This window comes from Rhodnius prolixus, unplaced genomic scaffold (assembly GCF_049639745.1).
Source record: "Rhodnius prolixus isolate KJV_2025 unplaced genomic scaffold, Rpr scaffold_23, whole genome shotgun sequence".
In the NCBI taxonomy this organism is placed as follows: domain Eukaryota; kingdom Metazoa; phylum Arthropoda; class Insecta; order Hemiptera; family Reduviidae; genus Rhodnius; species Rhodnius prolixus.
The window spans coordinates 1,771,780-1,784,806 of record NW_027411627.1 but is presented as its reverse complement, the minus strand read 5'-3'; the positions used below and the strand labels follow the sequence as shown (position 1 = coordinate 1,784,806).

At 33.0% G+C, this 13,027-nt stretch overlaps 1 protein-coding gene across 6 annotated transcripts in view; it reads left to right on the top strand.

Moving 5' to 3' along the window:
• The window catches only part of FER (tyrosine-protein kinase Fer), a 49,223-nt gene that overhangs the window by 19,710 nt on the left and 16,486 nt on the right, over positions 1 to 13,027 (top strand). For 2 of the 6 annotated variants that reach the window (XM_074139210.1, XM_074139212.1), the window contains exons 2-8: positions 1,055 to 1,151; positions 3,777 to 3,972; positions 5,764 to 5,901; positions 7,191 to 7,391; positions 9,341 to 9,497; positions 11,270 to 11,419; positions 11,559 to 11,750. In XM_074139210.1, the coding sequence (XP_073995311.1) occupies positions 1,055 to 1,151; positions 3,777 to 3,972; positions 5,764 to 5,901; positions 7,191 to 7,391; positions 9,341 to 9,497; positions 11,270 to 11,419; positions 11,559 to 11,750 (1,131 nt within the window). Of the gene's footprint in view, positions 1 to 1,054; positions 1,152 to 3,776; positions 3,973 to 5,763; positions 5,902 to 7,023; positions 7,042 to 7,136; positions 7,392 to 9,340; positions 9,498 to 11,269; positions 11,420 to 11,558; positions 11,751 to 13,027 lie in introns of those variants that run through there. The other 4 variants (XM_074139211.1, XM_074139215.1, XM_074139216.1 and 1 more) reach the window with 4 other exon arrangements.

Below are 13,027 nucleotides of genomic sequence, written 5' to 3'. Positions count from 1 at the left end.
GTTTGATAATGTTTGATATATTTGATATTTTCTGTCTGAGCGATACTTCAGATAAGGGCGCTAAAGACCATTGTAGCCGATGCAAATAAAAAAGCAACCATCTTCTAAAACTTCAAAGGAAAACTCCAAATCCTACAAAAAAGTTTCTTATTCCTTTGGTCTTTTCCTCTATATCGTGCTCGAAACGTTTGTATAAATCATTAATCAGAAGCTGTGACTTATAAAATCAACAATAAAATTTTGCAATAATTAATTTATTATTTTTTATTAAGCAGTTAAAGAGAAATACACATCTTAATCAATGTACTACACCTCTTAACTATGTGTGACATAATTTATGTTTATCATGTAAGAATATTTTCTATAAATTGTAAAAATAAAATTTAAACATTGCTTAGCTGGACACACATCTGGGCAATTAACAGCTTTAAAAAAGCCGAAATCTCGTTTAAATATTCAATTTAAACAAATTTTCAATCTGCCGATTAGTAGCGAATATTATTCTGGAATGATAAGTGTCACCTAACTTTTTGCAGATGGTTATATCTGAAAAAAGTACTCACAGCAATCAACTATCAGGGAAAGGATCAATCTTGTAAAGTAATGTCGAAAATAATTGGAAATCTTGTTTTGTATATATCTTATTTTTCATTTTGTGTCTGTATTAGGGCGTCTATTAAAATTAAAATTACTAAAGTACTACTTAAAATGTCGGCTTGTTTAAAGAATTTAAAACTAAAAAATGAGTTTTTAGTTTTTATTAGTTCATTTTCAACATCTGGTTGGATTATCCAGTACTAGTCATTTTCTGTCTGCACGATACTTCAGATAAGAGCACTAAAGACCATTGTAACCGGTGTAAATAAAAAAAGCAACTATCTTCTAAAACTAAAAAAGTATTCGAATACATACGAGTACATATCAGCCAGCACAGTTTTTCTTTTACTCACATTGTATTTATTAATGCCCTCCTTCCAATTAAAGGCATTATTATTATTATTGATCAGCTCGTATATTGATTAATATTGTATTAACAGGCCTATGACTGTTCCAGGTAACCGAAGAAGTAGGACGTAAGAAATCTGATTATCAAAAACATTTAGAATTTTACAAATTAATGAGATCCAGATTTGAAGAACATTATGTTAAAAGTAAGTATTATATTTAATAATTAATTCGACCTGATGAGAATATAAAGAACTGATGGATGTCTGAAAAAACTCGTTAAAGTCGCCCCTTGTAGCATTGACGCAAATTCTTTGTATAGATTTTACTTAGATCATTTCCTCCAAAATTTACTCTTACAGTACTCCCTTCTTCCGAACATTGTTTTCTCTGAAAATGTAAAAGTAAGATAAGTGGGGGGGGGGGCAAAACCTTCAGTTGGGATTTCACTAGGACTTAGGAATTGTTCTAAGTTTTGTCATTTCAAAATGAACTAAGAAAAGGCTGTTGATTGGTTGCTCGCTAAGATGAAAAGTATGACTCACCCCAACAACTAAAAAGACAAGGCACATTTGAATTCTTTACTTTTATTTAATTGGCAAGAGCGCATTTAACATTAGATAATATCTGATTGAATGGTATTTTCAGTTTCTTCACTACTAGCTGAGGGACTGATTGAATTCCGGAGGGAAGAACTGTCAAATGAATGTGTCTATTCTGTTAGATTAAGCCCTCATGCTGGTGTTGTCTGTGGCAAAACCTCTAGGATTTCTTGATGATCAGTCTAATAATAAATACTCTAAGAATAGCTCTCTCGACTTCAGCTTATTTGCAGCTGAACGATATCATCGAAACTTCTCCACTACTTTTCTGTTTACATCAATTCATTCTCTAAATGATCTTTTTCCTAATTACTAGCCAGTTCCCTTACTAACTGACTCTAGGCCTACTATTACCCTTGGTGAATCTGGCTGGGAACTATCCCACACAACTATTTAACGACAAACTGAATTTATAAAAATAAAATAACAACTTGACGAGCTAGTGTACGACTTAACAAGTGAATCTTCACAAATCTTCGTTACGAAACTTTTCAATAAATCGTTCTTCCTCTTTAAGTTGCAATGGTAATAATAACTAACAAGCAAACCCAGATCAATGTGGCGTCAGTCTAGGCATCTTTCCTGCAAACCAGTTTATAATAGTCTTACAAGTCATGGCACTTGAGCGAAACATGCACAGTTACAGTCTTACTCACTTACGAGTGAAAACAAAAGCATAGAATTACTTACGAATATCATCTTCTTTTTATATTCTAATAATCTCTGTTCTTCATTCAATGAAAATTCTTATCTACCTTACCGACCTAGCGATCTACCTTACCGTTCTAGTTTTCCACCACTAATGGATACAATTTTAGAGATGTTTCTTAAACGTTTTCATTCATTTCTTGAAGAACAAAAGATATTACGATCGTACTTCATCAGTTATACTTTGTAACCTCTATTCGATTATTCTTTAAATGACATTGTCTAGCCGTTTAGTGGGAGAGTGTCGAATGCTCGAGTGTCTTTCTTAACAGTACTCAACCAAATAATCGGGTCTGGCATCCACGATTACTGGGAACCTACCTTATTGTTAGGTAATTAGAAGCCTAGGCCCTGTTTCTTAGGACACTTGACTGGAATAGTTTTACTGCCTTATTCTCATATAATAATATCTTTCTAAAAGATACTTCTTTATTAATGAGGACTCTTCTCATGCTCATGCTGAGATTTCTCAGGCCAGCATTATTTGGTCTATTTCCTTCAGTTTACATCCATCAGAACATCCATTTCATTCTAACCTAACCTAACCTACACCTATCAGACGATGTAGTAGCCATCTTTGGTCCAGTACAATCTTCTCTCATCTTTCAGCAATACTTACATCTTCTAGAACATGATTTTGGAAAATCAAAGGGGTACAGAGAAGAGCTAGAATATGACTTTCTGATTCAGACGTACAACTTTTCAAATCTTGGTTTGGCCCCTCTTTCTAGGGAACAACAGTTTTAAGGAACTATAGAAGTTAAATTTCAACAACTCTTTATTATTTACTTCTCACTTAAAATGATAACGTATATTTTTCTTCTGATTTAAACAAATTTTATTTTATTAATTTAACGATCTTTTAATTTAAATGAAGTAAAAACTAACTGCGTTTTTTGCTTGCTTAAACACAACTTAACTATCTCATTTAATTTATACAGCACTTCCTTGCGGCGATATTGTCAACATGGGCAAACGACTTATATAGAATACTGACATACAAAACTCGATAACATAAATTAACAATCGTTTGTCAGTTGCTCTACTACTTGACGCCATCATTACAGTAAATATCGTATTCATCAATAATTAAAGTCCAGTGACCAATCTCCATATTTGTTTCTATAAAAACAATTCATAATTTTCTTAAAATCCATTATTAATCTTAAAGAAAATATTTCATTCTCTCTTTTCTGTTCATCTTATACCATTAATTCACCAGCTCTCATTTCTGACAATCCCAGTCTCTGGGCGAAGGCAGTCGTCTGTGCGTGGTAGCAATTCTCATGTTTCTATCTCAGCTTCTTTACTCTTGAGGAGCTAAGAGTTTTGATGTCCTACAGGGCAAAAAAAAACTTGTTGCTCTTCTTCGTCTTCCTTGTTATCTGCATTAAGAATGTTTTATTTTCTTTGGATTTCAATTTATTTTTGAGGAAAACATTTTAATTTCAAAGGTCGTAACATTAGGTTGACATGTGAGCTGGATGAGGTAGAGTGATGAGTGATGATGTGATGTTGCAGGCGGACGAGGCGGGCGGAAGCTGGATGAGGTGCGCGAGAAATACCAGCGGGCCTGCCGGAAACTGCACCTGGTGCACAACGAGTACGTGCTACTGCTGTCCGAGGCGGAGCAAGTGCAGCGGGACGTGCGTACTGCTTTGCTGCCCGCGCTTCTACACCAGCACCAGGCCTCGCTGCAGGCCTTCGTCGCCAACTGGTCAGTATTCTAGAACTCACTAGCTTACCTGATGCTCTGCTGCTTAACAGCAAACACCAAATCTAGATCCTAGATTCTTCTAGTCAAGGAAAATAACGTTCAAGCACCAACCAGAGCTGACATTCAAACAACCGCCTAACAGAAACATTATTTATTCCAAATATGCGTGTTTACTTGTGTTATACCTACATCTGCACTTAAATTTTCTCCATATTAGCTATGAACTTTACTAAGTAAGATTGCAATTATCATTATTTTATTACTATTATTATTGTGATATGAAATTTCCTGTGTAAGGAGTATTTATCGGAAATATCAATTTCGAGGTCCCAAGAATCCAAAATTTACAAATTGGTCTAATTGATTGTAATTGATTATTGATGTGGTAAGTTTGTAATATATTGTCTGTATATTTTGAGCATAAATTAAAAAAGTTGAAAATCACATAAAGTTTAAGTTTCAAAAAGTTTGGTTGCTGGCCATCAGAGCTGAGAATAAGTAGTTAGACAAAATTAGCCATTTTGAAGGGTCACTATACTGAATAGATTTTTCATTTGACTTAATATTCAGTCGAGTCTGAGAACAATTACAACTCGAATTTATAAGAGCAGATTACATCTCAGTAACAGAATGTTTTAGCTACTAGTTTTGGCTGAATATGGTTGTGACCAGTTTTTCTAGGCTTATCTAGCCTTGCATATACGCCATTCCGCCCCTTCTCTTCTTGTAGCCGTTCAAGAACCTCACAGAGATAACTTTAATCATAGTTACTTATTTAAAAATGACTGTCAGTTATTAATCTTTAGGTTTCCGCTTAAAGAGATCACATTGACTAAACATTACTTTGTAAACTCTCAGAAAAAATCACGCCAAGAAACTAAGTGTGTTGACCTAACTAAAACCTAACCTAACTAAAACAAAAAAATTTTCAAACTAAAAATAATAAATACAATTCTGAAACAACCGTCTGATAACTAAATACTGGCTGTGCTAATGCGTGAAAGTATGATTGTTAGCATGAGAATACATCGTGCTGGGGGCATCATGTTGGGAAGAGAGATTATTGTTTCTACGGCAGAAAGTATTTTGTTATTGGGAGAAATATTACGTTAACAAGGAAATTTAGTTTACATTGAGAAGATAGTTTTTGGCTTCCCCAATACGGAAAATCTTAAGAAATATGTTTGTGTAATGTGTGATTTTCAGCAAAAATCGTAATAAAAAAAGTAAAATAGAATGCATAGATCAGTTACTAGGGGCAGAAAGCGTATTTAAAACAGCAGAGTTAAAAGTGAACTTAATGTTGTTAGGCATCTAAAGGGAAAGTAACGAACACTTAAAATTAATAAATTAATTAACGTAAAATTGATAAACCGTAGTTCTTGATTGAAAAGGTTGCTGAAGTAGAAAATGGTAGAGTCTGGAAAATAACATTGTTGTAGAACGGTGTGCTCTCCAATATAAATGTTAGGAACAATTTAGGGACGAACCTGCCGTTACCTCTAACTTTAATTTCTGCAGTGTCTAGTAGTTATAACTGATGGCTGGATGCTGTGCGCTTGTGTAAAAATAATTTGTTTTCCCAACTACTTAAAAATAAAGCTACAATTTTTTTGTGATTATCAACTATTCTCTTTACTACAATTCTTTTGTGTTTAAACAACACCTTCTTATTACATTTCAGTGTTTTGGGTGCCTTTTTTTAAAAACTTTAAATGATCCACTACATATTGTGTATCCGGTATCATTGAATTGTTTTTTTTTTATCAAATTACACTTTCTATATTTTAGGCGAAGTATCTTGAAAGAAGTGTGCTCTCATTGGAATTTCGCTTCTAAAGAGTTTGTCGATAAATTTACCAAATCTGCAGACCATGTGGACGCCATTATTGCAGCTAACGAATATACTGATTTTCTACAGAAGCAGATGTAAGTAGTAATAGCACAGTTTGATTTGGCTACCAGCATCAAAAGTTGGGTTGGAAACCCAACATTGACAATTGTATCCTCTTTTTATATTCCCTTAACAAAACATTTCAGTTTTAAACATCAAGTATACAGGTAGATTGAAAGACAAAAAGCAAGTGTCCAGTTCGTAATTTCAGCCGGATAGAAACGTTCAAAAAAAAACTTGTGGGTTTTATTCTAATTTTCCTCTATTCTATCGAACTGACTTCCCTTACTAGTTTTTTTTTTTTTTTTTTTTTTTTGTGATTTAAGGCGCGTCAACATCTAAGGTTATTGGCGCCCGGAGCTTTTTTCAGTGCACTGCCGGCCTCCGGGCAGTGTTCTCTCGTTACAAACAACACTGTCCATCACCGGACAGTGAGCTGTAAGAAGCTCCTAGGAAGAAAAAATCTAAGGGTCAGCAGCTGGATTCGAACCCGGGACCTCCGCGTGGGAGTCCAGTATGCTAACCTCATAGCTAATCCCTTCCCTCCCTTACTAGTATTTGGACTTTATAGTTCACAAAGCAAGTGCCAACTTGAAATTAAAAAGTTTTCATGAATCCTTACAGAAGATATTAAGAACATATCAAAATCCATTGCACTTTTGAAACTATTGACTTCATTTAAATAATTTTCTGCATTACATTTTTTATTAATACGTATTGTTTAGAATTTATTAGATGTCACAGACCTTTTGTTGGCTATCTTTAAAATATTTGTTCAGTTGCACACTTATATTGATTGTAGTAGGTGGGCATTATGCATTAGTTTTTAAAAAAATATTAATGGAAAAAATAATTATTATGACATTAATTATTATTATTATTATTTATTTATTTTTGGCCTTATTGGAGTACGCAAATTAGCCATTGGTACTGTGTACTTGCGCTTAATTTAAAGTCGAACAATCGGATTTAGTACGTGTGAGTGGGGTTGCGAGATGTTATAGTGCTAAACTTCTTCACGAGTACTCTATTGAAGTATATTAAATTATACTTTAGAAGTGGATTCTCTATATGTAATTTAACCTTTTGATTGTACTTGTGCATGTCTGGCTAGGATAAATGGTTCTTGATGTCTGGAAAGGTAAACGCGAAAACATCTAACTCATCCAATAAATGTATGTAACCTCCACCTTTAACCTATGGCTGTCTTTCTTAACCCTTAAATAGTAATTTATTTAATATAAAGTTTAAATTTTAAACTGACCTGTAGGACTCCTTATGGCAGAAATGTACATAGTAGATCCAAATGGCTGAATGGTTACAGGAGTGTTCCTGCTGATATGGCAGACTTGTCATTCGACAATAGTTTGGTAGAAGACACCAGTGGCAAACTGTTGGCCAACACTTTGACAGTGGACAATCTAACGGTAGAGTGGGTTAGAGCTAAGTTGGCTGAGATGGAACCGCGTCTAAGAGATTGCCAGGAGAAGCTATCTAATAAAAATACTCACCTGCAAGAATTAAGGTAAGGAACTTTGTACTTCTACACATAGTTCATGACAAGAATAATTGCTACCTAAATAAATGAAGTTCAAGTAAAATAGGTTAGGGTGCGATAGTAGCACCAAAACTAGGAATGAAATTTGAAATTTTAGTGATTTAGCTTGTTTGAGTTGAGGAAAGGATTGAAGATAGTCAATGAGCCTTCTGCATATAATAGCCGAAATTAAAGTTGAGAGTTCTCTCTCTCAAAGTTAGACGTTGATAAGAAGTTATAAATGACATATCAATTTTAGAAGATTAATTGGAAAAATATAGAAGACCTTCCTTAAATGTTTTTAGAACACAATTATGTGAAGTTTATGTGATTGTAAGAAAGTAACCATTGTGTTGCTGAAATACTCTTGCTTTAGTTCTTTGTTGAGGCCATCCTTAACAATTTTCAGTGTAGAACTCTACAGATTTATATTCCCAACGATTTCCTGCCAACTTGATTTCATTATTGCAAATGTAATTACAACTGTCATTTGGAACTTTTGTCCAGAAAATTAATTCTTAAGAACTTGAATCATAATCATAAGCTTCCCGCGGCTTTGATCCTTCTTATCAAATTCCTGTTTTGCATCCATAAAATATTTAGGGAAATTAAAAGCAATACTAGAATTTCAAGTTTTATTTTAAACATTTATCTATAAAAATTGTTTTTGTTTAGTTCTTAGTTGTGAGCATTAGGATGTCTCCATCCTACTCTTGTTCGTAAAAGCAAAAAGAGCGAAAGGTTCGATACTAACATTTAAACCCAGAAACGCTTAAGTGCTTTTCCTCCCTCAACAACTTTTGAGTGATAAACACGTTGTTTAAGGAAATTAGTATTACTGTGAGAATGACTAAGAAAAAGTTCGGACATTGAGTTGAGAGTTCCTCGCCAGATTCATTTTCTTTTTGCCCCTGTATAATTCTATTATTATTTTGTTTTTATTATTGAAATAAGCGACATCAGTCATATTTTCTTGGTATTATGTTAATTATCTTTCATAGTCCGGCTATGAGCAACTCTTCAGTACTACTTCCAAAGGTTGTGCACTCGTGCTATAGACTATTATTTGTCTTTATAATTTTTTATGCTAAATATTGCACCGTTATATTTAGAGCCATTATTGGGACTATTCAGTTTTCTATTGGTAGCGCCTGATTCGTGTAATTCATGGGAAAACATATATTGCACAAAATTCAAGGGCCAAAAATATAACATATTTAGAATGTTACCGAAAAAGACAGACATGTAACATAGTGTCCATACTACAATCCTAATCATGTACAGAAATATGTACGCAAGTATATAAATAACTAATAATATAAACAAGTATAATTTTTGTAACAAGTATAATTAGTGTAAACCGATAGATTTTTTTGTATATGCTGTATTTGTTGGTGTTGAATATTGTTTTGTTTTTGTTGTTTAAAGTATTATCTTGATCAGTTTTCTTTGATTTTTGTCGATTTCATTTTTTCAGATTATTTATTTACTCATGGTGGTTTACAATGTTTATTTCTATAATATTCCAGTAATTTTCTTTATGGTTTCTATAATATTAAAGTAATAATGATAATTAATATTTTTAGAAATCGGAGTTTGAAAAACGTATTAATAAGATCGTGGAAAATTATAGCTAGAGTAAGTCTGGTTAAATTTTGTTTAATGCCTCTTAACCACACATAGTGCAATATTGCAATCCTGCAGATTTTGGATTTTGAATTTTCACAAAAAATATATGTTTAAGCGTCCATTGAGCAGGAAAAAAATGTTTTAAGTTGGTGGTTAACTCAAAAACAAAGCTTTACAGAATTCAAATTTGATACTTTTGGTTGTCAAAATCGATTTAGAGAGATTTTACATTTAGATTTATAGTTTTTTAGATGTTCTCGAAAACTACTGTTGTATTATTTATCAACCAAAATCTTACTATTCCACAGTGAAGTGGAACTGGCAGAGTTGAAGTGTGAAGAGAAAAAATTAAGCCGGCAATTAGATGTAATTAAGAAAGCGCTGACGGAATTAGGTTGTGAAGAAATCCCTCCAGGTTGTGATCTTCCTATGGATGCGTCCGCTGATCCAACTCCTGAAAGTCAGGTAAGTACCCATTTAGCAAAGGAAATTGTTCAATAACAGATTGAATTTACTCTTCACTTTATTAACAACTTAATGTAGCCGAGCAGTCAGACTTTGAACATAAATTTTTTCCTTTCATTCTCCTTTAAATTGTCATGCAAAAATACTGCATGCTAATTTGGTAACCAAAAAACATTTATCTGCAACCTGCCAAATATACCTATGAGTACATAATAAATTCGCTTCATTATCTTCAGTAGTACCGGACGTACCACAGACTGCCCCTAGTCAAATAACAAGAATATCTTTGATTTTTAATTAGGCCCAGAACATTATCCAACTTTCATTCAAGCAATAAAAACACAATCCGCACATTTTAAAATTAACTGAAAATTTCATTCAGCGCAGAATTTTTCCTGATATTAACAGAAAGATGGTCGGTGCCGGTATCGCTATTTTTGTGGGTACTCATTTGATGCAGATAGCTTATGTACGTGTTCAAGAGGATAATCGCCACATACCAGACATGAAGGTTTCAATATTCACTTATTAAAAGCTGATGGTATGTGAAGGAGGAGCATGCAGTGGCATGCGGTGGTTATCCTTTTAAAGGTGAGCATGGGCGAAGGTAGTTCTGGTTGATTGAAATCCATTTCTCCATTCGTTAGCAGATCAGCCACTTCATATTCGGACATGTGACGGAAATACGCGACCCAACTGTGACATAGGTTCATCATGTTATTAATCATGGAGGCACAGAAGACATTATGTGATAAAAGGTGCCCTAGAGAAGTTACCTAGACTAGCAGAATTATTTATTTCATGTATCCATATGCGTTAGCCGAAAATTACAAACAATAATTTGATACTAAAATTATTTTAAAACTCCGTGTGTAAACTTTAGTATCACGGTGATGAATACAACAACTTAAATTCAACTAAAAGAAATTTGTTCAAGTCCAATAAAGCTACGAGCGTGATGACTACCTAAATTTTAGAACCAGCGAGAAGTCTAAAAAAGTTATAAAATAGAACAGTTCTTCGGAAACAAACGGATTATTGTTGACCCAAGTCAACAATAACTGAATTGGTTGTTTAGATTACTTGAAATACGTAATCGTGTATATGTAGTTAGTTAGCCTTATGTTAACAAGTCTGTTGTAAATTAAAATTGAATGTTTTAGCAAATATATATACATTCAAAAATATATTCTATAAATTAAGTTAAGTCGCAACAATTACTTTAAAAATAAAATAAAATAAATAAAACGTAAATAATGCCTTTCTTTAGACAGCATGCATTGCGTAAAATTTGAATTTGTATCTAATTAGACGAGTTTACTCTGTGATAATTCGGATTACAGTTTTTCTACAGAAATGGGTCTGGATTCGCTGCTGCACAATACGATCCTTAAAAACGGCATTCTAAGTCCTTCTTCAGTCGAAGAAACGTGATATGTGTCTAGAAGCGTGGTTTGATCACAAGGACTTGCCGAACTGTGAATGATTTTTTATCGCTTCAGATGAAGTTTTTTTTATAAAGAAGGTATCACTTAAATAAACTTGGAACTGTCCTGCGCATAGTAGGTCTAGCGCAAAACTACAAAAGATATTTTATCATAACGATCTAGACAATCTATTGTATCTGATATCTTTATCCAAGGCTATGTTTATTTTAGATAAACACAATTGAATGTTTAATATATTTAATAACATAGCTGAAAAAATAAAAATTAAAATAATAAAAAATAAAAATAATAAAAGTCTGCTTAAAGAGTGCAAATGGTTGGCAGGTTGTTGAGAACTCAGTGATAACCAGGAAACCATCCCTTCCGTCTCCTCCTGCGCCACCTCTTCAGCCGACCAGCAGCCTAGTGGATATTCTTAGGAAACCCTTCAGACGTAAATCGGTGCCAAGTTCTCCAATTAGTGCAAGGCATAATGTGAGAATTTTGATTTCTACACTTTTCAGAGATATTTGAGTACTCATGTGTTTTTTCACATAGCCACATAAGCGATTCTTTCATATAAAATAATATTTCAAAAATGTGAAGGTACAAAAAACAATTTTTTGGTTTGTAGGTTGGGCCAGCTAGATCTCTAGTCGATGAGGAATGGTTCCATGGCGTGCTGCCCAGAGAAGAGGTTGTTAGACTTTTGACGAGGGAAGGAGATTTTTTAGTTCGAGAAACGACTAGAAATGATGAAAATCAAACAGTTTTGTCAGTATGTTGGGGCGGACATAAACATTTTATCGTTCAAACTACTACCGAGGTTTGTATACTAAATAATCATTATAGTATAAAAGAAAAGGTTTACTTAGCTGAGTGGTTTGCGTATTGGATTCGAATCCAGCTGCCGGACCTTAGGTTTTCTCTTCCTAGAAGCTTCTTAAAGCTTACTTTACGGTGATGGTGTTGACTTAAACAAACTGTCCGAAGACTGACAATGCACTGAAAATAGCTCCGGGCACCAATTACTTAAATGCAGATAATTATAAATATATAATAATAATAAATAATAATAATAATTATTATTATAATGTACAATAATAATAATAATAATAATAATAGCGCATTTATTAAGAAGTATAATACATTATACAGAATTGATAAACGTAAATTAAGCACTTATCAGCATGGATAGTAATGTACAATAATAATATATAATAATAATAACTTTATTTAAATTAATTTACAATCTTTACAGTGGAAAAAACAAAACAAAAGGTTATGCATGCGGCTTGGTAATCCGTCAGCCGGAAATTAGATGCTTTTTTTTTTATAATTAAATACAAATAAAACAGAAAATGACTCATTAGAAATGGGATTAGAACAAAACAAAAATCATCATTAACGAGGAAGAAAGAACACAATTATTTTATAAATGTAATAAAGAAAAATTGCTTCCATGAAGTACATTAAATATTCGCAGGAAAATTAAAGAGAAAATTAAAAATAAAGCCTCAAAAATAATAATAAAATTAATATACACGTACATATTCATAACCTAATAATTAAATTCTTGAATCAATTGGTATGTAATTAAAATTTAAACAGTTAGCAGATCTTGAAAGTTCTCTTAAATTAGGCAAAGTTAAGAACGAACATCAAAGTATCGCTCTCTAAATTCTGCCAAGATAGGACAAATAGCCAAAAAATGAACAATGTCCTCTCTTGCCTTTAAATTACATAGATAGCACAACTCCACTTCTCTGTCAACACATGGGGTAAAATTCAAATAGAGTAGTTCGCCTCTCATCTTAAACAGTCAATTTAATTCTTTTAAATTTAATGCTGTAGACTGACTTGAAAAAGAAAATAGACAAGCATTAACATTAAGCTCTCTGTAAAAAAGGTATCTACTTGTGTCTTTAGCGCTTGTAACAAACACTTCCCGATGAACTATATTTATTTTATCTCACAGGACAGCAAACTGAATGTGCCATAATGACACGTCATTATAGGAAAAACTGAAATTAAGACTGTATTTTTCAAACAGTTTTATCCATCTGTCAAACTAAAAAGTCTTGTGTTTCACGATTTCTAGTG